We start from the raw sequence: 27,514 nt of genomic DNA on the forward strand, positions 1-27,514 counted from the left end.
AGACATAATTTTAGTAGTGACTGCAATCTGCATGAAGCCTTTTCCACCCAATAAATAAACAAATGTGTGAGAAGATCACGCTGGTGATAAAATTGATAATTTACCCAGAAAAATGGCTGGTTTTTAAGTTCATATATAAAGGCAGATTTAAAACTAATTTTCAGTACTTCTGCCTGAGAAGTAAGGTTTATAATGCCTCCAGAGTAATAATAAATAATAATAAAGACTAATAGCATTTTTGACAAGGAAATTTGAGAAAATAAGAACAGCAGTTGCAGAAATGACTGGTAAAATTATTTAATTGACACTAAACTGAAGATATAGGGTTAGACAAAATGCATAATAGGGAAATGATGGATGAAGCCTTTGAGTGTATAAAGAGGCTTTCATCTATTTCTGATTCCAGCAAAAATGAGTAGATTATTTTACAACATGACTTGACAAATAGATGCAAGAATTATGCTGATAAAAGAGAATAATAGTCACAAGTTAAAATACATTGTTCCAAATACATTTGAGAGGGACTTGTAGAAAAAATGCTCTCAAAAACTAGCAAAATTGATGCATGTTTATTATAATGCTGCTTGAATCTAGTTTTTCACGCCTTTGTCCTTTTATTTTAATAACACAAAGAAAACATTTTGTGTCAAACAATAGTTTCAAAGTTAGAAATGAAAGTAATTGATGAAGACTAGAAAATGTCAGTAAAAATGCTTCCTTCATTGGAGAAGTTAAAATAAAAGGCACTTTGCAAAAATTATCTTGCTACTTCCCAGATGCTTTTACAGATCTATCTAGTCAGAATTTTAAGGGTCATGCAGGCCTTGGCTGGGAGAATATCCACAGTAAGTGACATGAAGTGTTGAATAAGATTTACAAAGTTTACTCTTCACATTGATGTGCAGTCAGATTTAAACACTGGAAGGAATAACTACACCCAAATTATACATATAAGACTATAGAGTTACGTTTTTACATCAGGGTTCTAGTGACATGTTTAAACTAATATAGCCCTGCTTTTCCTGTGACAGAGAGACTATAATTGCAAGTAAGTGGGAGATCTCGATCAATATGTGACCAATTCCACTTTCCTGGATTTTACTACACTCTGGCAAAAACACTACCTGTCAAACCTATGAGGGATATTGTATTTCACATTATTCAAACCTTCCTACTAGGTGTTTGTTGTGTCTATGGTTTAGCATACCCTATGGTCTGTAGAAGAGTGAGGTAGAGTCTAGTCTATTTTGTACAACAAAATTTAATTACCAGCTAAGTTCTGGTGAGGCAGAAAAGCTCTGTACTTTTCAGTTCTCAAAAAGATTTTGCGGGACCACTTGTTAGAAAACTCATTTTAAGCCTTTTAAACTGAGCAAATTTGATCATTGAAGGAAATTAAATTTGGAATCCTTGATGTTTTTATAGCCACTTTACTGATTATAAGCCATACTTAAGATTATGTATTATAGGTAATGGGGTGAATTTGTGTTATTTTTTCACAAAAACGTGAGAAAAAAGATCAGTTGCATTTAGTTGCAAAATGTCACCAAGCTATAGTCCAGATAAGAAATAACAAGAACATTTTTCTAAATATATTCCTCTCCCTTTAGCACTTTGAAGCTGTAGGTAAGTAAAATAACAGACTTTTCCTCCAGTTCCTTTTTCTCTGATGCTAGAGTAAGGGGACTGATTCAAAGGAATTTTAAAGGAAACCCATAATGTCTGGACTGAAGAGAGATTCGTGGGGCTCCCAGAGAAAGGGGGAAACGGCTGTGTTCTTGAATGCAGTAACAGATACTGTAATCGACAAGGATGTAAGTCTTATTAGGCAGCATAATATAGAGTCTTTTCCATTTAGTTCTGCTTCTGTACTTGATTCTCCAAAGAGGGAGCTGTGTTCAATTTACCCTTCCTTATTCTCAAACAACAACAAAGAACTTCTGAAGTTTCAGAAGAAAGATAGAAGGCAGGCCAGGCTGTCTAGAACAGAGCTCTTTTCACGGCTAGCCAGAGTGTCCAACCCAGGCGTAATGAAAGGTAATTGGCCAGGCTGTTATCTATCTGCAGCCCACATCTTGCTTCCAAATGCCTCTAATTGAATTGCTGTAATTTTTGCCCTTCCTAATGCAGTGACTTGGCGAGGGGAAATGACCCGGGGATGTGGGCGGCTCTCGATTCTCCCCTGGGAGAGAGACGTTCGGGCAAAGTTGCGCTGCTACCCATAAATAGCAGAGGGGGAGAGGGCTTGGGCTCAGAGGCAGTGCAGGCCCCCCCCTCCCCAACTCCATTCATCCCCAGAGCTCACAAGACACCGCGTCCCCTACACAGTGAGCGCACCGGGGCCATGCAGTGAAGAGTCCCAGCTGAGACCATCCAGTTCCCAGAGCAGCCTGCGGACAGCTCGCCGCCCCACTGCCAGCCAGGACTGACTCCGCGCAGTGAAGAACAGACCAGCGCGTCCCAACCCAAGGTACTTTCCTTTTATGTTGAACCTTTTGCCCTCTGGAAGGTGTTTAACTTCCAGGTACATGAAATCTTAGCCCCTGGACACCTTCCCTTCTGACTCCCCGCATTAGTGACGCCAGTGGCTATTAACTTGTATGCAGAGGTGGGAAGAGATTGCAAAAACTGATCTCCGGTCTCCATGCCCCAGCGCTCAGGTTCCGCCCCCGTCCCCAGAGTGTCTGACTTTGGGGATGTTACTGCTTTTTTAGGATTTGACATCCTCTGCCGCTCCTTCCTGATCTTTCAGATACACGGGACTCACCCCCGGATACAGAGTCTTCCTTCTCATAGGTTCCTCTTATTTGGATGGTTCTTACGGCATCAGGTTCCTGTGGGAACCTAAGTCAATTTCAATTCCCCCCGGGTCTCCCCTCCACACCTCTGGGATCCCAAACATTGCAATGCAAACCAAATAACCCCGAGCATTTGTGGTCTCTTTTCAGATGCAGAGGTGGACTAGTTTCCTGTTTCTCTCTCTAATCTTTTGCGCCACCCTCTCAGAGACATTTGGACTCGTTTTATCAGTAAGTATAACTTCCATTTCAGTTCTATTCATTGGACAGGTGTCTCAGTTGATATGTAACCTCTAACCTGACAGGCATCCTGGTTAGACAGGACTGATTAAAACAGAGCAAGTACTCGATAATATTCTGTATGTAATAGTGGATGAACAGTTGGGAATATTGGACATTTTAATACTCAACAACATGACAGAAGTGCTATAAAGTAGTTAAACAAAACACGGATTAATTAGTTTTACAGTATATACTAAAGTTCAGTGAACTGCCAGATTGGAAGAATAACAAGGAATGTTTTTGCTTTACATACAGCATACAAAATATGAACATCTGAGACACAATGACAAATTGTATAAATCCAAGCAAATATCTAGTGGGAAATATTTATATGTTTCAGCAAAGCAGACTGGGAACAGATCATGTTTATTCTACTGTGTAAAGTTTAAAATGTATAATGCAATGTGTGATTTGCAATTTCATCTATGTAGGATCAAACTCCTGGTTACATTGCAGTCAGTGGCAAAACTTCCATTGACTTCAGTGTGGCCAGGATTTCACCCAACATGAAACAATATTTTTTGATAAATAAAACATATTAGCTCATTAGAAACACGAATGAATCCATTTGCACAAGTCAACCTCCCAGATTCATGTTTTTTTTTCCAGACAGTATTATGAGTATCATGCAATAAATAACCCATCTGCACTTTTCCCTCTAAAAGGCAAAAGAAAAGAGGGGCTGGACTTTGAATAGTGCTGGTTACCTACTTGGGCCACGTAAGTCAAATATTTAATTTTTCTATATTTAAAAATTCTGTTAAAATTGCCCCTTGTTGCCTATCGTATGGAACAATATATTACCCACTAATCTGGTTATTGCTGTAATTTTTGTTTGAACCTATTTACATACAATTGAAGGGTTTTATTTCAGAAAACCTTTAGTTAGTTACATATATGAAGCCTGGGATAGAAAGTTTTAGAATTTAATCTTCTTCAAAAGCAATGTCATGTAAAGGCTCTAGATTATATGGAATTACACATTTAATCATTTTTACAGAGTTCCTTAGTGCTATTGGGTTGTAATTTTTAGGTGGAAAACATCTTATTTCTCTAAAATGCACTGTAGTAGCTTTATACAACTCAGTAGTTTAATAAAAAAACATTAATTTATAGACTCTAAGGGCATTTGCCTTGGAAAGCACTTATAACATTATATGGAATTTTGGCAGTCAATCAAGTGGGAAGTAGTTTAATAAAAAACATTAATTTATAGACTCTAAGGGCATTTGCCTTGGAAAGCACTTATAACATTATATGGAATTTTGGCAGTCAATCAAGTGGGAAATGCTATGGGTGAAATTGGGCCCCAATTTTGCCACTGAAGGGGCCAAAATTTTACCCCAAATCTTCTTGAAAGTGCTCAAATGTATAGTCTTCTGATATTATTCTTAGACAAACCAAAAACTTGCTGAGGTTGTAAATAAATACCAGCAACTTAAAAGAGGACAATACTTCATTCCATTTTGTAATTAAAAACAAAACCAATGTCTGAGAGGCTGAAAATTTAAAAGTTTAGGCTTCCAAAAAAGTATGGAGAGGAAAAGTAAAGATAGATAAAAATAGTTTTAAAAGAAGGATTTTTAGCCTGATTTAACATTAGTCATTTATTTTTACAGCAGGTTTTCAAGATGCTAAGAGACATAAAACGTACAGAAGTGTATACTTACCCTTTACTACTTTTTACGTTAAATATTACCAGGAGTTGCAATATGATAAACATTATGGATAAGTGATACTGCTCTCCATATAAGGACCATAATTGTCTTTTTTCCTTTATTACTCACTTTTTGTAACTGACCTTGGGATAACTAAACAGATTTTTGCATCTTTGATGTATTTATTGGATCTGTAAAATGTTTGAAGGTATATTTGCCTTCAAGTAGCAATGCCAGAGTAGACTTTGTTGAAAGACATACACACCATTCTCTAATGGGGGAATATACTTGCGCAGTGCCATTTTTCCTAAGACTGGGTAATAGGCATCATCCTCTGTTGCAGGTTGTGTTGATCAGCTTTTACTGATAAAGGAAATACCCATTGCAAGGGGGAGAGAAGAGGCACCTGGGGAATGTAAGATAGTTTACATGAATAACCTCCAAAAACTAATTGCAGTTTACTTTAAAACAAGTTACTTAGCTTAAAAAAAAAAGCTAAGAGAGTAGCAAAACCACATTCAGTAGGAGTTTGGGAGTGCAAGCAATAAAGAACTGTGTCCTTACTGGATATAAACTACATACACAACATTACAAATGCCTTCTTTAATTCAGAAATAAACTTATTAAAATGATTTTTACTCACTAATTGTACATCATTTAATCAACTCTCCCATCATCTTCTCATGTACAAATGAAAAGGTGGCTATAAAGAGAGGTGCTTTTAAATCTTCTTGAGCTAGTTCAGTAAAATCCATGACAATCAGAATGGAGATTGTAAACTAAATTAACTTTTCACCACTAATTCATTTAACAGACGCAGTAGATAATCACAGATCTTTTAATGACAAACATGGCCTAGCTGGTAAACGTGAGATACAGCCTGAAGAGGATATGAAAACAGGTAATGAAATTATAAAGCTAAGAGATTATGTGCTTCTGTATATAGCATTTTATTTACTACATTTGAGTTATTTACTGTCTACAAGCAAACTTAAGCTTCCATTTAAGGGGACAAGGTACTTAACATACATGAATAGGCCTACTGAAGTCAAGGAAAGCAAAATTTGGCTCACAGACATCAGAGTTTGGAGATCATGACCTCAGTTACTGATATCCTGCCTCGTAATGGTTTAAAATGCAGAGTCATATATTGGTTGTCAGGCTTTTGAGTTGTCTTTATTTTGTCCAAATTAACATATTTAACTATAACACTTAAATTTTTTCTTTATATAGGTTCAAAACAAAGCTTTCCAAGTCCTATCAGACCCTTAAGAGTCCTCACTGATTAGCTTAGGACTGTGATCAGTAAGGAGCAATATTAGGAAGATTTTACTTTAGGGAATGTTTGGAGACACCTTTTATCATATCAACGTAAAAATGAAAGCTGTTCTCGATCATGCTGTTTGGAGCTGGTTTTTGAAAAACAGATTTCATAACCCCACCCTAACCATAATTTTATACTTTCCCCACAATTAAACAAGAACAGTTGTTTCCGTGAGGGGACTTAAGGTCTGACTCAAAGCTTAATAAAGTCATTAGGAGCTTTTCATTTATTGCAATTGATTTTAGAACAAACCTTTGTTTCTGAGAGGCGCTGAGCATTCGTAGCAGTGAGATCAATGGGAGTTGTGAGTACTCTATACTTCTCAGGATCTGATCTTTATCTCCCCTGTTTTATAACCCTTATTTGTACTATACAGGCAGTCCCCGGGTTACGTACAAGATAGGGACTGTAGGTTTGTTCTTAAGTTGAATTTGTATGTAAGTCGGAACTGGTACATATTGTAGGGGAAACTCTAGCCAAACATTTCTCCAGAGCTCAGTTTTATTCTCCCACACCTCACTTCCCTCAGTCCTTTATTCTCAAGCTGAGGTGTCTGCTGAGAAAAGCCGCTCCGCGTCTCCCTGGTCTGCTGGGGGTGGCGCTAGCTTCACGTCTCCCTGGTCTGCTGGGGGGAAGCAGCTAGTGCGGAGTTGCCTTACCCCGTTTGTAAGTAGGGATCTGATGTAAGTCGGATCCATGTAACCCGGGGACTGCCTGTACTTCATCTAATGGTAATGGATCGAAATTCAAAAAGGGTTGCTGCACATATTCTTGCATCCATGGACATCCTAAAACATTTGTTTTTATTCTGACTAAATTCCTATGTATTGGCATGCAAAATGTTACTTTGTTCAAAATACGTTTTTTTTTCTCTAAGCAAATATTTAGACCAATACAAAAACCACTTCCTTTCTTAGTATATCTGAAACTTATTTATTGAATTAAAAAATCCTGAGATTGTACTCCTAGATAAAGGGTGAATGATGCCAGTAACAGCTGGAGAGTTTTTACAGCATCAAACTTTGGTTTTAGTTGCCATTTATTGGGGTGTCTTATTTTAAACACTTTTTATAGAATTTACAATATCAACTTGGAATAGTTATATACATACTATATTTGTGCGTATGATAGAGTCAATGAGGAGCTAAAGCAGGTACTCAGCTAGCAGTTATTAACGGAAACTCTTAAACATTGACATAACAACCAACTCCCACTTGATTATTCATAATTAAACAGAACTACAGCTTTAGCAACAGGTAGCTTTTGCTTTATCAAATTATAGTTTCATAGCTAGCTCACACACAACACGAGCATGTTAAGGTAGCAAATGCCGTGAAATTCCCATTAATGTTTCCTCTGAAGTCTTCCATTGGGAAAAGAGGACATACCACCCTCTTCTTCCCTCCCCCAAAGGGTGCAAATGTGGAGTCTCTATGCTGCTACATAATCTCTAGCCCTGATACTTGGTACCATGGCTGAGGCCTCCCTTAAAGGAAGAGATTCCACATGACAGAGTCAGGTGCATGTGTGAGTTTTCGGTTACAACCTATTGGTCCACTCAGGACCGACTCTTGTCTACACATTCTTTGCCTGTTCCACTCACTGCTTGCTTCCTTCTAATCTGCACAGATCTCCAGACACACAAATAGCTCTTAATGGGATTCAGAAGAAGTCTTGGGAGTTGTTGTGATTCTTTTCTGTATAGCGAGGGACTGACCCATACATAGATGGAGCTCTATGTACAGATCAAAAGGACTTGATCTAGTTTTCTCCTCTGTTAGGGAATCTCAAAATGAGATTCATTTCTTACTCCAATCTAGAGAAGGCTGATAGTACAACGCTGAGCACACAAACAACTAACAGGGGAAGGTAAGAGTCCTGCTCCAAGGAACTTATAAACTAATTCAAACCCTCACAGTACAATCGAGACATATCTAATAGTCAGCAAAGGTCCAAAATTCAGGTAAGGTTTTTTGCTTATTACTTATTAGTGAGAGAACATCAATAGGTCTCCCATACACTGTGAAATTCTGCTGAAGATAATTAGTTAATTTCTGTTTACGGTTGTATAGAAAAAATTTGAATGGTTTCCTGAAATGTTGGTGACTAGCAAAGCAGATATACACTACATTGCTACTCTGAAGTACTGATGAAAGGGACAGTGGGTGCACTCTGACCTAGTTATATTTCTTGCTGACTTACTCTGTTTTCCATCTGTGGATATGCAGGCAGTTCCTCTGTAGATACATGATCTGGAAACTATACGTTGTGGCTTCTTGTATGGTGATGAGTACCCTCAATTTCTAATTAAGTCACCCCAAGTTGATAGGTCTCAGCAGAATGGGATCTAAAGACTGTAACTTAGTTTCTGTTATAAACCTCCTTCCATCAACTCTGAAAAAATCTCCTTTGCACCTGAATTTTCACATGCAGACCTTATTCAATTGAGGCATTTTTTTAAAAGTTTCACTGGAATTAAATAAGATATTTTGAAATACAACATTTTGAAAAAAATTGTTCACTTGTGGAATGTAGTAGCTTCTTATAAAGTTGTCTTAAAATGGAAATTGTTTACATGTTCAAGGAGAACTAATATAGCAGACTATTTTTAATCAGATTGAGTGAATAAATTTGGACCTATTTTCTTTGGAACTCTGAGACTCTAAGGTCTCTGCAGATATAAACTTCTTGACTGGTGCTGCAAAATGTATAAGCTTCACAGACAGCCCTGTAGGACTTTGCAAGCCCTGTAAGCCAAATATCCTGATGGTTACTTTAACTTGTATTAGTACAGAAGCTGAAGCAGTTCCAGAATCAAGAACCTGTAACAAGCTCCTCGATGTCATTCCTTTCTTGTACCAAACATGTTTCAGTTCAGGAGAGAATCTGGCCCTAAGTTTTTCCACTGTATTTTTAAAATGAAATGTAATTCCACAGATTTTTTTTGATTTCTTATAGTCACCATTGTGACTAAAGCTATATCAGCAAATATTCATACTATGTGTATGTTAAATAATATCGAATAAATGTTTCCTAGGTAATTTTGGGAGACCAGTGGCTGATGACAATGTTGTACGCACAATCATTGAATTTTTGACTTACTTGCAACTTAAAGGTTAGTAAAGCTTTCAATCATTTGAAAGTACAGTTAAAGTTTCATTTCATAGTCACTGAGGATCTGCTTCTGTAATTCTTACTTGGACAAAATTCTAGAATAAGAGCTGCAGTACTGGAATTGAATATATAATTGTAGATGCTTTTTGAACTGGCAACTTTCTCGAGCGTCACTGGAGAATGGTTTTCATGATGTTTGACATAACTCCTAGAACAAAATATGCTGAAATGATATCATTGAATAATATATTTATGAATAATTGTTTGACATCTGGAAGAAACTATTTAGAGCCTTTTCCCACAAAACACTTATGCAGGTATTTAAAGTTCAGCATAAAGTAGCATCACTGAAGTATGATAATTATATGACTAAAGATTTAAGGATCCAGATGCTAGATTGTAAGCACCTAGGTGCTGGTGCCGTCTATCTTTTCATTATACATTTGTACAGTGCCACACACAAAGGGGACCCAGTACTGCTTGGAGCCTTTAGGTACCATCAGAATATCAGCTACAGATAAAACTGAACGAGCTTTAACAGAGCCTATATTTTTAACTAAATAAAAGGAGATTTAAGTTTATCATTATCAAGTTGCTTTACATTTGTATAAGACCGTGACAAAGGAAACACATTTTCCTTCCATTTGAACATTGTGATGAAGTCATTTCCCTGAAACTGTGACATCACTCACCTGTGTGGCAACAAAGTCTGGCAAAACTTCCTGTCAAATCTTGGAGAATGGTCTATGTAGGACCAGCAGGATTGAGACCTTTAAGGATCCCTAATTAAGGATTATGGCTTTATTATAGCATCAAGCTGGGGAAAACCTGGTGAATTCTACCCCTATTATAATTTTGAAGTTATTGGTGAATTTTTAGAAATTTTCAGGCAAAGTAAATTGATTTATTAAATACACCTCTTTTAAATTTTCAACCAATATAGAATTACTCCTTTCAACTCTGCTACATTAAAAACATTTAGAAAGTGATTTGCATTATGAGAGAAATAGGAAGATTAAAGGCCTGTATTATAATTGCAAGAAGCATGATGAATCTTTCATTCTACCTTTGAATATATTTAATTATAAACACTTTCATAGCAGTTAATTTATTGTTAGATAAAAGTACAGGTCTATTTTTTTTTAAATTAATATCCTGGAATGATAGCAAAGAATTGTATGTTACATTTGTGTTTTATTAATTACTTTTGAAAAGATATTCACAATGATCTGTTAACTTGGAGATTATATGAATCTTGTATATTAAGCTCTGGACAGTTTTGGCATCACTTTATAAAATAACCTATGATGTTTCACCAAAATCCTCACTGAGAATATTATAAATATTTAAATACAACTACAGTGTTATCCAAACTACATTGCATGTGCTATAAAGACTATGTTTGTTGAATGGTAAAGTTAAGGATCTTTGAACAGTACTATCATTTTCAGGGAATGCGAATAGTTCAACAGTACATCCTCTGGCACAAAAATCTTAGTCCAAAGGCAAACCTTTCTCAAGAGTTTTGAAACCCAACATATCCTTGCTTACCTGAATCGAGCATGTTGAATAATTATACAGTCAACATTAGGGGAAACGGAAAATATTTTCAAGATCTCTAAATGGTCAAGGTAGGACAAAACCATGTTTTGCATAACAGAGTTTTCCAGATAACTCTGGTTTTGCTATATAAGAAAAACATTAATTTAGATTAACTACACAAAAATCCTTTTTGAAAAAAATTTACATTTTAACAGAAATATCTAATATGCAAAACTGGGGCCCCAATCAAATATACTAATTTTTGAGAAGTAGCTTGCAGAGTGTCACCCATTAAAATCAATGAGTCTGTTTGCAAAGTGAGTTTATGGTCTCTGCAGGCTTAGTTGCAATTATGCAATGGTTCTGATCTCTGAGGTAGGAGGGGGTGGTTCCATTTTTTATCCCAATTCTTGCAGAGCATGTTTACTTAATTTATATATGAATACAAATATTTTTCCTTCAATATTTTTACTCATCTGTTAGATTATGTGGTTTTAAAATAACATTGTTTAATGTTTACCCAATGCTCTAGAAATCACCATTCTCCCAATCTTTGAGTGCTATTCCACCCTGTTAACTGAATAATGAACATCTGTCCAAATCCATATTTACAGGGTAGCCACTTGAAATAACTACTGATTGACACCTTATTTAGCCACCCATGGGCTATTCCCAAATGAGGGAGTGGAAAGTCAGTATTGTCTTATTTTGCTGTTCTCAGTGAATTCCCCCCACAAGTTGGAGGTTGGGATCAGCAGTAACAGCATGAACAGCTTGAGAGCATAAATGGCGCAGGGAGGATGGCTCTGGAACATCCATAATCAGGGGTTTTGACCGTTTCTAAGGCTATTAAGAAGCAGATAACTGATTAATTGTATCAGAGGGGTAGCCATGTTAGTCTGAATCTGCAAAAGCGGTGAGGAGTCCTGTGGCACCTTATAGACTAACTGAAGTATTGGAGCATAAGCTTTTGTGGGAAAAGACCCACTTCGTCAGATGTATGTCTGCATTGTGTAGTCAGTACAATTTGTATCAACTACATGATTAGTCAGTAAGGGGCCCTGCTGCAGCTCTGCAATTTCAATGTAGTAGGAGCTGAGCGCGCAGGCAGCCCAGCTCTTACTACAGTTAAAATGCAGAGCCACAGCAGGGATAGGTTTGAAACCCGTCCGGGACTGAGCAGTTCCAGCTTGCACTGGGTCCTGGACCGCTGCACCTTTGCCTTGGCTTATCAGATAGTCAACTACTCACTTACATCCCTAATCATCTCCCCAAACAAATCATGTGAAGGAAAATGCAAGTTACTGATGATGAATTAGAGTTCCCATTCATGGAGGGGAGATGGGTCAGAAATTGGGGGGACCATCATAAAATCAAATCAGTATCTTAGGGTATGTCTACACTACCCCGCTAGTTCGAACTAGCGGAGTAATGTAGGCATACCACACTTGCAAATGAAGCCCGGGATTTGAATTTCCCGGGCTTCATTTGCATAAACTGGGCACCACCATTTTTACATCCCTGCTCATTCGAACCCTGTGCCGCGCGGCTACACGCGGCACGAACTAGGTAGTTCGGACTAGGCTTCCTAGTCCGAACTACTGTTACTCCTCATTCCACGAGGAGTAATGGTAGTTCGGACTAGGAAGCCTAGTCCGAACTACTTAGTTCATGCTGCGTGTAGCCGCGCGGCACGGGGTTCGAATGAGCAGGGATTTAAAAATGGCAGCGCCCAGTTTATGCAAATGAAGCCCGGGAAATTCAAATCCCGGGCTTCATTTGCAAGTGCGGTATGCCTACGTTACCCTCCTAGTTCGAACTAGCGGGGTAGTGTAGACATACCCCCAGTGTTTTGTATACAAATGCAAGAAATATGGTGAAAAATCAGGAAAAACTTGAAGTAGTTTCATAGAGACTCGGTGGAATAATACACATGACTGGAACATTGGTATAGAAGGCTACAACTTGCTCATGAAGGATAGGCAGGAAAAAAGGGCAGAGGTGTTGGGGAACTTTAACTATCCAGACATCTGTTGAGGAAAATAATGCAGCAGGGCACAGATTATCTAACAAGTTCTTGAAGTACATTGGAGACAATTTTTTATTTCAGAAGGTGGAGAAAGCTACTAGGGCAGTACTGTTCTAAATTTGATTTTAACAGAGAGGAACTGATTGAGAACTTGAAAGTGGAAGGTAGCTTCGGTGAAAGAATTCATGATTCAAAGGAATGGTAGAAAGGAGAATAGCAAAATAGATTCAATGGATTTCAGGAAGTCAGACTTTAGTAAACTAAGGGAGCTGGTAGCTAAGGTTCCCCGGGAAGGAAGACTAAGAGGAAAACAATTGAAGACAGATGGCAGTTTTTCAGACGGACATTATTAAGGCGCAAGAGCACACTATTCTGCTCCCTAGAAAAGATAGGAAGTGTGGCAAGGAACCACTTTGGCTTAATCAGGAAATCTTGAATTACCTAAAAATCAAAAAGGAGTCCTATAAAAAGTGGAAACTAGGACAAAATACAAAGGATGAATATAAACAAATAATGCAAGTATGCAGGGGCAAGATTAGAAAGGCGAAGGCACAAAATGAGCTCTACCTAGCTAGAGACATAAAGATTAACAAGAAAACATTCTACAAATATAATAGAAGCAAGAGGAAGATCAAGGACAGGGTAGGCCCCATTGTTCAATGAAGAGGGAGAAACAATAACAGAAAATGTGGAAATGGCAGAGGTGCTTAACGACCTCTTTATTTTGGTTTTCACTTTATTTTGGTGGTGACTGGATGCCTAACACAGTGAATGTTAATGAGAATGGGATAGGGTCAAAAGTTAAATTAGGAAAAGAAGTTAAAAAATTACTCAGAAATGGTAAAAGTCTTCAAGTCACCTACCCCCGATGAAATGCATGCTAAAATACTCAAGGAGTTGATAAAGGAGGTATCTGAGCTATTATCTATCATCTTTGAAAAGTCAGGGAAGTTGCTAGAGAGAGATGTGGAGAAATTGGAGAGGGTCTAGAGAAGAGCAGCAAAAATTATTAAAGGTCTAGAAAACATGACCTCTGGGGGACGACTGAAAGAACTAGGTTTTTTTAATTTGAAAAAGAGATGACAGAGGGGATAGGATAGCAACTTTCAAGTACCTAAAAAGGTGTTACAAGGAAGAGGGACAAAAATTATTTTCTTTAACATCTGAGGATAGGACAAGAAGCAATGGGCTTAAATTGCAGTGAGGGAGGTTTAGGTTGGACAGTAGTTGAACTTCCTAACTGTCAAGATAGCTAAGCACTGGAATAAAGTGCATAATGAAGTTGTGGAATCTCCAACACTGGAGATATTTAAGAACAGGTTAAATCGACATCTCTCAGAGATGATCTTGAGGGGTCAATCAAGGAATGGTGACTTTTTGAGTAATAATTACCTAGTCTGCACTTTGGGCCACACAGATAAATGCTCTTCCTTATTGTTCCAGTCTGCTTTGAGATTGCGCAAAAAGCAAATCCACTGGATCATATACAGTGGCTTTTCTGTAATGCAGAACGTGTGCTACAAAGCTGCAAAATATAATATTTTAGAATGTGATTCTACATTTTCAGCTAGAAATGGCTACCAGCAAGACCTTGATATGAATTTCTACACCAATTCAATATTTGATTTTTAAAAAATCTTAATTTTCACTCCAATAATAATGTAATATAAATGCTTTTACACATCTACTCAAATGTCAGTTTATTGCACTAAACATATTAATTTATGCATTTTCTTCCTCAAAATAACCCATTTTAGAGAGCAAAACGGTTTAAAACAATAATTGTTATTCAGATTATTCATCTGCCATCTTAAAGGAAAGGGGTATATTAAAATAACCCTCTCACAAGTGATATCTTGGAGATCACTATCACAATTGTCCTGTCTGGCTCTGGTTATGAAACTGGCTTGGTGCAGGGGTATGCCCACCCAGGATCAAACAATCAAACAATATAAAATCTTATAATACTGATATTCAGTTATATGAATCAAAACTTCAAGGCTGGCATGGAAGGGTTTTAAAAATAGTGTAAATTGTTATAGGAAGTTATTACTTATTAAGATGCAAAAGAAACATACCATGAAAAGTGTGAGCCTATTGCCTCATCTGTGCTTGACGGGAAGCAAAGTAAAAAAGTTTAGCAATCATAAGGTAGATTTTTAGGAATTAACTGTTAATATTAAACTGTGTACTTAGCTATTTGTTGCTAAAAATCATGACTGTTTTTCTTTTTCTCCTTTTGCAGAGGCTGGGGCACTAGACAATTTACTTTCATCAGAAGAAACAAATCAGTCCTGAAAAATAATGTATTTATATTTTGTTGTATTGTAAATTAAGACTGAACTCTAAACAGAGTTTTGAACGATCAGAAGATGGTGATTATTGTTTACATTACTCTTCTACAGAGTTACACATGGTAAACTACATTTTGCCCTTTTTGTTTTGTTTTTTTCTGTGATGTTACAATGTAAGATTTTGCCTTGATAAAAAACATTTCTTTAGGTAGATGGTAAAATAAAAAAGAGCAGCTGCATTTTGTTTCATTTCCTTTCAAATAGTGTTTTAAAATTACTTACACAAAGTGCACAATACATACTATATTAAATACATATTTAAGTATATGATCCATCCTAGGCCTGAGCACTGTAGCTGTGTCAGCTTTACATCCCTCCCCCACCTCCGCCCCCCGGGTAGATGCAGCTACATCAACAGAAGAATGCTTCCATCAGTCTAGCTACCATCGCTCAAGGAGGTGGAGCTCTACAATGATGGAAAACCCCTTTTTGTTGCTATAGAAATCTTCTACAGTATAGTGCTACTGTGAAAGGAAGTATGGACTGAAGTGAAGATGTAATCCTCCTCCCCAAGATGATGGTTGCCAGATGGTTTAACCAAAAATACCGAACACCTCTCTTGCCCCCCTAAAAAACCACCGGGGAAAAAATTCTGTTGAAAAAAAAAAAAAGGGGGGAGGAGACCAAAGTTGTTGAGAAAAAAAGAATCCTGAGAGCTATTATGCAAAAAAAAATTAAATTAATTTAAAAAAAAAAGACAGTGTGGCCCCTTTATGAAAGCTTTTGAGGCTTTTTGGCCCTAATAGGCTGCCGGCAACCATCCACCATCTTGTCTCCCTGCTCTGAGCCAGACAGCTCTCCTGTGGAACCCAGTAAGCACCTGGGATTTTCACCTCCTGGCTGGAAAAAAAAAATCAGAAAATACCAGACATTTTAGATCTCCAGTATTTTCTGAATTTTTTTTTAACCAGACAGGAGGTGAAAATACCGGACACCTGGCAACCCTACACAAGATGGAGGCAGGCTTTCTGTCTGCAACTCAATTACTACATACACCTCTGGAATGGATTTGATTTCCTAGATCAGTGTTTCTCAACAAGTGATACGAGTACCCTAAAGGGTACTTGAGAGAAGTCGGGGGAGGGTACATCAATACAACTGAAATTTGGAGAAAATGGAATTTTTGTTTTAAGTTTTACAGCGTCTTATTATTTTTGTACTTTTTACACCCAAAATTTTCATTGCCCGCCCTGCTACAAATAAGTTGTTTAAACAAATGTGTTGCAAATGTGATAGAAAAAAATGTTGTGTATCTGAAAACTGTAGGTACTGGTGGTACTTATAATTATTTATTTTTTTTGAAAAAGGGGTACTTTATAAAAAAAAAGGTTGAGAAACACTGTCCTAGATCATTTATATGGTCTCTTCTCCAAGTGCACTCAGTGATAAGGGCCAGGGTAGAATCTCCTTCAATAACCACTGCATGGCCATTGTATCTACTTCAAACAACCTGCTGCATAAACTCACCCTGGGCCTTAGGAGTAGAGCCCTAGAATAGGAGAGGGTTCCTGCAGGTCCCACCGAACCTGTTGCCATAATAGTGGGAATAGGATATAAATTCAAGAAACAATGTGGGAGCAGGTAGTACTGGGAATGAGTATTGTGGGGCAGAAGGTAAAAAAACAACAAAGATAAAACAAATAACGCCAGTCTTCCTGCACTGCAAACAAAATGACCACTCTGACCAGCAGCCACCACTGTTCCAGCAGTCCAACTCTGAAGGTAATGCTGCTATCAGCTGCAGCATAGAAGTAAGGATGGAAAACATAGGGGTTTCCCATCCTCTTTGCATGATGATGCAGGGGCTCTTCTGTCATTTGCATGGAGGGCTATAAGTTTCAATCCCTTTGCATGGGGGAAATGCAGGGGCTGCTCATCCCCTTGTAGAGGTGCATAAGGACTCTGATCCATCTGCATGGGTGAGTTGGGCGAATCAGGAAGTTCCCAGGGAATGCAGGGATGGATGGGTACTGGTGAGGAGATATCTGCTGAGAGCAGCTGCTCCAGCCATTGCTGGGATAGTTCTAGAGCCCTGTGGTGGGACGGGACCCCACGGATCCTGCAGGACTCAGTGCCATAACAGCAGGAATGGGATAAAAATACAAGAAACAAGGAAGCAGGTGGGCTAGAGAATTGCAGGGCAGTACAGGAGTAGGATTTAAAAAATAGTCCAGTGAGAAAGCCAGACAGCTCTGGGTGGGCCCTCTACTTGGGTGAATTTAATAGTACAGTATGTACTTACAGTGCAAAGAAGCACTTTGAAATTTTAACAACTTATTTTCCATGCTGCAACCTGATATAGAGCCCACTGAATTCTATAGAAGTCTTCTTACCTACTCTCATGAACTTTGGATTTTGTGCATGATGAATGTTTAGGGTCCATGGACCTCTTTGCAGCACTTAACCACAGGGATTCTACTTTTTCTATGAAAAAATAGTTGATTCTAGTATCATTTCCAATGAACTTTAACTCAGAATGATTTTGTTTTCTGTTCAAAGACAAGGAAAAATTCAGTTTAAAATAAACTGAGTTAAATTATGGCAAACATGTTAGGACAGCTATTAAACCAGAGGTGGAGAACGTCCGGTGCTCTAGCTGGCAGTGGTTTGCCAGGGTTAGCTCCTAGTAGGCTGTCATATGCTTTGTTTACCTAAACGTCTTCAGCCATAGCTGCTCTCACTTCCCGTTGGCTGTGGTTCACTATTCCCAACCAATTGGAGCTGTGGGAAGTGCAGGGGGCTGGGCCACTGTTTCCTGCAGCTCCCAATGGGCAGGAACAGTGAACCACAGCCATTGGGAGTTGCAAGCGACCATGCCTGCTGGTGTGCAGGCAAACCAAGCTTCTGGTGGCCGGCCAGAGGCCAACCCCTGGCAAACTGCATCCAGCCCACAGGCAGGAGGTTCCCCATCCCAGTGATAAACTGATTCCAGTTAGAATGTTCCTAAGGACTCGTGGATACATTCCATAAGGTTTTGTTGGGATATTTCTTTGAAATTCTTTATGCTAGAAGTCACAGGAGTTGAAGCTTTCTTGGAATATTTCAAGTGCTGTCTGACTGAGCTGGTAGTCCCACAAGACCTGATTATCGTATTGTTTCTCAGATACTACTTTGATTCATAGAATTTAAGACCAGAAGGGATCATTATAAGTGTCTAGTTTGACCTCCTGCATAGCATAGGCCATATAATTTCACTCTGTAATGGGCACCATAATAATCCCTAGAAGTAAATATTTCAGGATTTACAATTCTAAAATGAAGATATCAAAAGGCACATTTTTTCAAGGTATCCCCATTAACTGCCCCCCCCCTTAGTCTTTGCAAACTTTTTAAAAAATGACCAAAATGTGTGTAGGTTTTTATACTATTCAAAAATTCTTCCATCTGTACATGGTAAAAACCATTATTTATGTTTTCATTTAGGGAAGGACTCATCCATCTAGTCTGTTGAACAACGTCAATATGAGAGATTTCATCCTGCTTTAAAACTATACCACCACTATAATGAATCCCACAGGCAAAAATCAAATAAACAAGATAACCCTTACATCATGCTGTAAGGACCAATCCTATTGATAGACCACACAGCGAGAAAAGACACATATCCCGTGTGCTTCTGCAGAGAACTAGAGAATTTCCTCCTATTCCAAAGTCCCTCTGTTTATTAATTCCCTTCCCCGATACAGGACATAACGGTCACCTCTAAGAAGAGAAGGACCAAGGACTCTGAATTAAGCATAACACCAGAGACTGACTCAGATTTGATAGAGCTGTGGAGAAAACAAATTCCTGGGCCAAGAGACCTACTGAGAATGCTCTATCAGTGGTCTAGACATTAACATCTGTAGCATATTATCATGAGTGCCCTACCTGCACTCACTTGCCATGATGATACCTGGAGTGAAACATCATTTCTCTGGTTGAAAACCATACAGGCTTCAGAGATCAAAATCAAGAAGCTTGAGTTACAAGTAAAGAGGTACAAGACAGAAAGTCTTCAGAGAACAGATGTAATATGCTCCCTGAGATTTGTGTCACTGAGCTACATGGGGCACTATATTCTGCATTCCCTGTTGGCTTCTGAAATGTCTTAATGAGTACATTACAGTCATACAATTTACAAAATTCAAGCAGATAGGGCTTATCATTTGACCAGCAAATTACATCTCAAATAAGTGATATAGCTGCAATTATAAATCCACTGAGATAACTATGGTATTCTTTCACACTTCAGCACACAATCATTTTGCATAGGTCCACAGATCTTTATAAGAATATAAAAACAGCCATTGTTGGTCAGATCAGAGATCCACCTAGACCAGTGTCCTGTCTTCTGACAGTTGCCAATGCCAGGTGAGTGCCACAGAAGGAATGAAGAGAACAGGTAATCATCAAGTGGTCTATTCCCTGCCCTTCATTAATTTATCTAATTCTTGTTTGAACTCTGTTGTAGTCTTGGCCTTCACAACATCCTCTGGCAGGCAGTTCCATAGGTTGACTGTTCATGAAGAAACATTTTCTTTTTTTTTAACTTGCTATTAATTTCATTTGGTGGCATTTAGTTTTGCATTATGAGAAGGAGTAAATAGCATTTCCTTATTTACTTGCTCTAGACATGATTTTATAAACCTCAGTCATATCCTCCCCTTAATAATTTTCTTCCATACTTGGGCTAATGAATTTCTAAAAATGAACGTTTGACTGAAATGGACTGTTTTAACACAGTGCTCTAGCAAGCAGATTTTTTCCCACCCAGAGACTGGTTTAAATGCAGATCAGTTGAATGTAGAAAAAAAAATTCCAATATTCAGGTGGCCAACTGACATAAAACAGCCTACTCAGATAGGGAGTCATTAGGCAGATGATAGACTACGTGTATTTTCCCACCTGTCTACTAATGCAAAGGTCATATTACAAACATTAGTACCAAAGTACGGAACAGGGATTTGCAACACTCTGAAGGCTTGAAATTTCATTTTAAAAATTTTTGGCAAATTGGGAGACATAATTCTGCTTTCAAGTTTAATGTTACAATAGTTAAGAGAAACTGCACCCTTTTTTGTCAGAGTAGCACAGTGTAATTTCACAAGATAACAAAGTACCTCAGCATGAATTATCTCAGAAATGATTCTGACAGTTCACCTGCTATACTTCTGCTTTCTAAAGAACATATGATATAATAAGGATTAGAAAATGAATGACTGATAATGTAAATTGAAGGCCAATCAATCTTCTATGTCCCATAACATAATAAAAAAGTGGCAACTAAATTAAATTAAAAAGCAACAAATTAGAATTAGGCACAGGGAAATGCTAGTTTAGAATTAAACCAGGACATTTATTACCTCAAGATAATATTGAGGTGATAGGATTCAAAGCACAAGCACAGCAATTGCATTCTCAATAGTCAGGTAATAAATACATTAACACAATAAAGTCAGTATGACATTATTTGACTTTATTTGGTGTCTGATCACTTCTTTGCAAATTCACTAAATAAGGTAAATTAGGTTAATACTGAGTGGTTTGATCAGTGCTTTAAATAAGGGGAAGTACATAATTGCACTACCCATGAAAGAATTATAGTCTCAGAGGGGTAACCATGTTAATCTGTAACTTAAAAAAACTTGAAAAACAACAAGTGGTCCTGTATCACCTTAGGGTATGTCTACACTACCACCCTAGTTCGAACTAGGGTGGTAATGTAGGCAACCGAGTTGCAAATGAAGCCCGGGATTTGAATTTCCCGGGCTTCATTTGCATAAAGCCGGGCGCCGCCATTTTTAAATTTCCGCTAGTGCGGACTCCGTGCCACGCAGCTACACGCGGCACGGAGTCCGCACTAGCGGACATTTAAAAATGGCGGCGCCCGGCTTTATGCAACTGAAACCCGGGAAATTCAAATCCCGGGCTTCATTTGCAACTCCGGTTGCCTACATTACCACCCTAGTTCGAACTAGGGTGGTAGTGTAGACACATCCTTAGATACTAACCAAAAATACATAGTATCATGAGCTTTTGTGGGCACAACCTACTTCTTCAGATGAGTGGAGCAAAAGGCACAACCCCCCAAAAGAGTTTAAAGAAGAAAAAGAGAGAAGAGGAGGAAAGAAGAAAAAAAAAACCTTGTCAATTAAAGTGTCCATGCTAAATGGGGCTAATAGAGTGGGCTGTACGTGTATGATACGTAGCTTTTGATGTTATTTGGGTGTTGAATATAATGGCCCATCCATTTCATGTTTTTGTTCAGTCCCTGGGTGATGGTGTCAAAGGCCAGTTTTGAAGTCTCTCTCTGCAGTTGGTTCCTGAAATTATTTGGTAAAAGAATGGCTACTTTTAAATCTATTAATGAATGCCCAGGCAGATTAAAATATTGCTTCATAGGTTTTTGTGTGTTACCATTTCAAATGTCTGATTTGTGTCCATTTCTCCTTTGTCATGGAGACTGTCCAGTTTGGCTAATATACATGGCAGAGGGGCATTACTGGCAGTATTCACATTAGAGGATGTGGAGGCTTATGTGGAAGAATTGTGACTCAAAGATTGCATAGATACTTGTACTTATTCATTAGGTATCTGAATTTTAATTGCAGTATTAGATACTTAGGGGCCAATATTGAATTTCCATGTAACATAGAGCACAAATCTCTTTGCATGTGGTGCACAGCATCTCACAGAATTAGCCCTTTATAGAAAGAATTGAGCTGGAGATAAAGGCTGTTTCTGGCACATTTCCTTCCTAAAACATATTGTATGCAAAATAGTTATTTGTTCCCAAGATCCCACTGCATCAGGTTTGATCAAGGTGCCTTTACAATTAATTGCCCATATGTTCCATTTTCTGTGGTATTTCAATTGAGTTTACCATAGCAATTTTTCCTTGAATCAAGTCAGTACAGAACAAATGCACATACATAGTATTAGAGCTGGTCAAAAACATAATTTCTGATCAATGAGATATTCTAAGATTTCAGAATTTGGATGTATCTCAAATTGGGCCAAAGAGATCAAGTGTTATAATTTTTTATTATATCAATATTTAGTTTTAACCTTACTTAAATTTCCATGAAAAGTTTAGATTATGTCAAATTAGCATTTTCAGATGGAAAATTGTTCAGCTAAAATTTTGTCAACCTGCTCTCATCATTCACTATTCGAGGTGCCATTTTTCAGTCCTAGTCATTTGTGGTTATAAAAGTTTTCATGCCATTTTTGTAAAAATAGTATTGTTTATTTAGTTATCTATTCAAATTCAAGTGGAGGGGCAATTGTGTTCTGCCTCCCTAAATTCCTTCTGTCATTTCAATTGGCTAGGTTATTCCTTTCTGCTATTTGTCCTGTGATGTAGTGTTTGATGTGCAATGTAACAGCTGCTGCGTTTCACTCTAGAGTGGCAATCTCATTTGGAATTATTACTACAGTATCTAGTATATTCTCCCATACCCTACTTGCAGCTACATTTTTAAACAGACTGGCTGTGTCTACACTGGGCCACTTATTCCAGAAAAGCAGCTGCTTTTCCAGAATAACTTGCCAGCTATCTACACTGGCTGCTTGCTTTTCCGGAAAAGCAATGACGATCTACTATAAAATTGTCAGTGTTTTTCCGGAAAAACTATGTTGCTCCCGTTTGGGCAAAAGTCCTTTTCCGGAAAAACTGTTCCGGAAAAGGGCCAGTGTAGACAGCACAGTAGTCTTTTCCGCAAAAAAGCCCTGATCGCGAAAATGACGATCGGGGCTTTTTTCTGGAAAAGCCCGTCTACATTGGCCACGGACGCTTTTCTGGAATGTTTTAAGCATTTCCGGAAAAGGGTGCCAGTGTAGACGTAGCCAAACTGACTTGCCTCCAAAATTATGTGTACATCCATTTGTGTATGCAAACTGGTATTTGCACTCATAAAATGGGTGTTTAACAAACCAGTGGTATCAGAGAAAGAGAATATAATTATTCATAGTTTTTTTTATTTAATTTTCAAACAGAGCCTTAGTAATTACACATGAACATCTTGTATTGGCACCTGTTTACACTTGTACATAGCACTATTTGAAAAGGTAGATTTTTACAATTAAATTTGATGGGTCAGCTCCTTATTTGGCATAAACTGGCATAGTTACATTGAAGTCACCAGAGCTATGGATATTTACACTAGCTGAAGATTTGGTCCTATATTTTCATTTACTCTCTTGCATTTCACATATGAGTTCCCACGCTATTTACAGCATTGCCAAACCAAGAGGAAGACCAAGGACAGGGTAGGCCCACTGCTTAGTGAGGAGGGAGAAGCAGTAACAGGAAACTTGGAAATGGCGGAGATGCTCAATGACTTCTTTGTTTCGGTCTTCACCGAGAAGTCTGGAGGTGTGCCTAACGTAGTGAATACAAGCAGAGAGAGGGTAAGTTTAGAAGATAGGATACACAAAGAACAAGTTAAAAGTCACTTAGGAAAGTTAGATGTCAGCAAGTCACCAGGTCCTGATGAAATGCATCCCAGGATACTCAAGGAGCTGATAGAGGAGGTATCTGAGCCTTTAGCTATGATCTTTGAAAAATCATGGCAGACAGGGGAGATTCCAGAAGACTGGAAAAGGGCAAATATTGTGCCCATCTATAAAAAGGGGAATAAGAACAACCCAGGAAACTATAGATGGGTCAGTTTAACATCTGTCCCAGGGAAGATAATGGAGCAGGTAATTAAGGAAATCCTATGCAAACACTTGGAAGGTAATAAAGTGATAGGGAATAGCCAGCATGGGTTTGTGAAGAACAAGTCATGCCAAACTAATCTGATAGCTTTCTTTGATAAGATAACGAGCCTTGTGGATAAGGGAGAAGCGGTGGATGTCATATACCTAGACTTTAGTAAGGCATTTGATACGGTCTCGCATGATATTCTTATTGATAAACTAGGCAAATATAACTTAGATAGGGCCACGATAAGGTGGGTGCATAATTGGCTGGATAACCGTAGTCAGAGAGTTGTTGTTAACGGTTCTAAATCCTGCTGGAAAGGGATAACAAGTGGAGTTCCTCAAGGGTCTGTTTTGGGACCCGTACTGTTCAATATCTTCATCAATGATGTAGATATTGGGATAGAGAGTACGCTTATTAAGTTTGCAGATGATACCAAACTGGGTGGGGTTGCGACTTCTTTGGAGGATAGGGACATAATTCAAAATGACCTTAGCAAGTTAGAGAAATGGTCAGAGGTAAACAGGATGAGGTTTAATAAAGAGAAATGCAAAGTGCTCCACTTAGGAAGGAACAATCAGTTCCATACATACAAGATGGGAAGCGACTGTCTAGGAAGGAGCATGGCAGAAAGGGATCTAGGGGTCATAGTGGACCACAAGTTGAATATGAGTCAACAGTGTGATGCTGTTGCAAAAAAAGCAAATATGATTCTAGGTTGTATCAACAGGTGTGTTGTAAGCAAAACTCGTGAAGTCATTCTGCCGCTCTACTCTGCACTAGTTAGGCCTCAGCTGGAGTACTGTGTTCAGTTCTGGGCGCCACATTTCAAGAAAGATGTGTAGAAATTGGAAAGGGTACAGAGAAGAGCGACAAGAATGATTAAAGGTCTAGAGAACATGACCTATGAAGCCAGGCTTCATGAACTGGGCTTGTTTAGTTTGGAAAAAAGAAGATTAAGGGGGGACATGATAGCGGTTTTCAAATATCTAAAAGGGTGTCACAAGGAAGAAGGAGAAAATTTGTTCCTCTTGGTTTCTGAGGACAGGACAAGGAGTAATGGGCTTAAAGTGCAGCAGGGGAGGTTTAGATTGGACATTAGGAAAAAATTCCTAACTGTCAGGGTGGTCAAATATTGGAATAAATTGCCAAGGGAGGTGGTGGAATCTCCCTCTCTGGAGATATTTAAGAACAGGTTAGATAGACATCTGTCAGGGATGGTGTAGGTGGAGCTTGGTCCTGCCTTGAGGGCAGGGGGCTGGACTCGATAACCTCTTGAGGTCCCTTCCAGTCCTATTATTCTATGATTCTATCACAACACTTCAGTTTTGTAATCCCAGCTTTTTCATTCAATATATAGAAAAAATAATCACAGTCACCATAAATTGTTTACCTCCTCCTCACCTGATGCAAAGTACATTATTCATGAATTCCCTCTGTCATTCTGTGCTTGAAGAATCCGCTTCTTTATCAAGAAGGCCATTAGAGAGATGATTCTATTTCTCTGTATTATTACACTAGTATTCCCAAATCTATGCAACCTTAATTATTGTTATGCAATACAAACCATACACAATAAGTAATTTCAACCAAAATAATCAGCCTCTCACTGCTTTTGTGCTATAGTCTTTTGCATTTTTTTTAAACCATATATTATAGACAATACATTCTCTCCACAGGCCTCAGATAACCGTCTCCAAAATTCACGTTGACAGAACATAGCTCTTTTGCTAAGGTGATCATTATTTTATTGTCATTATGTTCTGGGTCTAGCACTCTGTTAACCTATTACATCAGTAGTATCCAACAAATGGTATTCATGCCACTTCTGGTAATTCAGACTTTTTAGGTGGAAAGAGCAGTATTAAAAATATAAATACCTTTCCTCTCCTCTTATTAGACCTATGCTTTCATTTTGTCAGCCAAGCAGAAAGGCAGTTTGTATCTCTAAACTAATATAACCTCCCCATACAATTTCACCTTGCTTGTGGAATACAGATTTACGGTACAATTTTCAGATACACCAAAGTGACATAGGTTTCAAAAATACTTAGGCCCAGATTTTCAAAGGTTGAACTTTGGTGAGAATTAGGCACCTAGTTTGCTTTTAGATGCCTTGTATATCCCATTTGGGGTGTGTCGACACTACACCCTTAGCTCAAAATAAGCTACACAATTTGAGTTTCTTTCAAAATTGGGCACTGTCTATATAGAGCCAATATTTTGAAATAGAGTGCTATTCCAAAACATCCCTTAATCCTCGTGGAACGAGGTTTACAGAGACATTAGAATAGCACACCCATTATTTCAAAAGCTATTTTGAAATAATGGGAGCACTGTCAAGATGCAGAAAATGCTATTTCGGGATACCGGAACTGACACGTATCCTGTCCAGACACATGTTACATGGGGCATAAATAATGAGAAGTGATTTGGAGTAGAAGGACCCATCGTATCCTACCTGGGTGCTCTAACTACCTGGCAAAAGAGTCATCCTCATGCACTTGCTCTCTGTCTGGTCCAAACACTAAACATTTCTCCAAATTGGTACCCTAACCCTACCCTCAGGAAACCTTACCCAAGATCCAAGTATCCTAACCACAGGAACAGTAACTCTAGTGGAGAGAGTCATACCCATAAGAACGCTAAGGCTAGGGTGGAGAGTCCTTCCATAAGAGCCCTCACCATCACTCCAACTACCCCAAACATAGGAACACTAACATTAGAACAAGAAGGCTCTCCCGTCACCCGACCAGAGTCTAGAGCAGAGAGCTACAGGGAGCCCGATGTGAGCTGCTCTGTGACTGAGGGACGGCCTGTGGACTGGATGCAGTGGTTTGACCAGCTGGATTCAGCCCACAGGCCATGTGCTGCTTGACTCTCTGGTGTAGACATTCCTTCCTTAATATTGCAGTTCTTTTTTATTTATCATAACAGCCCCACAATTCAGGGCAGGTCTCGGCCTTCACAATGAATGTTGGACTTTTGATGTTCAGCGTCACCACTAAGGTGATACACACATTTAAGAGTCACAGGCCACACTTAATTCATTTGCCTAATCCACACTGATATTAGACATGTATTGAGATGTAAGAATCCTAGTAGTTGTTTTTGCTGCTTTAGGGACGGGAACAGTTGCATGGCAGAATTAAAAAGACCAGCTGGAAATTTTTGCTTTTGAAAGGTTAGAGCCTCACTGACATAAATGGCAAAACTCAACTGACTTCAATGGAGAATTATTGATTTGCACTAGCCGAGTATCCAACCGAAAGAGTTAACATGAGGATGGAGTGGTCTGAGTGATGCTTATAAACAAGAACTCTTCGCTTTGCTAACAGGATTATTCTGCTGCTGTTACTTATTTTTTGTTGTTTTGTTGATTTGATTAAAGTCACTGTTATTTATATTAAAAGGCATAATGGGCTGATTGAATTTTGGAAGACATACTATCAGAAGGCTATTAAGATATTAAAATATATGTAGGTATTTGGAGCAATCTTTAGACTTATATACATGAGCTGAGGCCCAACATACCCTTTTCCTGCTGCTGCCCCTCTTTTATATTGTTGGGTACTGTCCACTGCTATAGCTGCTTCCACTCTTCCTCTGTTGGATGCTGCTGTTGCTCCCACTCTTTTGTGTCTTCCGATGCTGATGTTGGGTTCTTCTGTGCTTCAGTGATGGACTTTGGCACCGACTACTGCTATTATCCATCACGGGGCAC

The 27,514-nt window shown here is 38.5% G+C and overlaps 1 protein-coding gene across 1 annotated transcript; it reads left to right on the plus strand.

Annotated features, from left to right (window-relative positions):
• The first annotated feature begins 1,809 nt into the window (after nucleotides 1-1,809).
• On the plus strand, nucleotides 1,810-15,317 carry GAL (galanin and GMAP prepropeptide). Its single transcript, XM_014577825.4, has 7 exons — nucleotides 1,810-2,037; nucleotides 2,329-2,470; nucleotides 2,949-3,029; nucleotides 3,746-3,800; nucleotides 5,553-5,639; nucleotides 9,100-9,177; nucleotides 14,993-15,317. Exons 3-7 carry the CDS (start codon nucleotides 2,949-2,951, stop codon nucleotides 15,043-15,045), a joined length of 354 nt encoding a protein of 117 aa, XP_014433311.1. The 5' UTR covers nucleotides 1,810-2,037; nucleotides 2,329-2,470; the 3' UTR covers nucleotides 15,046-15,317.
• The last annotated feature ends 12,197 nt before the right edge of the window (nucleotides 15,318-27,514 follow it).

This window comes from Pelodiscus sinensis, chromosome 5 (genome assembly GCF_052426305.1).
Source record: "Pelodiscus sinensis isolate ZL-2025 chromosome 5, ASM5242630v1, whole genome shotgun sequence".
Classification (NCBI taxonomy): Eukaryota; Metazoa; Chordata; order Testudines; family Trionychidae; genus Pelodiscus; species Pelodiscus sinensis.

Coding starts and splice junctions, on each gene's coding strand:
- GAL (XM_014577825.4), top strand. CDS start 2,949: ATGCAGAGGTGGACTAGTTTCCTGTTTCTCTCTCTAATCTTTTGCGCC. Junction 3,801..5,552: donor TGGTTACCTACTTGGGCCAC/GTAAGTCAAATA, acceptor TTCATTTAACAG/ACGCAGTAGATAATCACAGA. Junction 9,178..14,992: donor GACTTACTTGCAACTTAAAG/GTTAGTAAAGCT, acceptor CTCCTTTTGCAG/AGGCTGGGGCACTAGACAAT.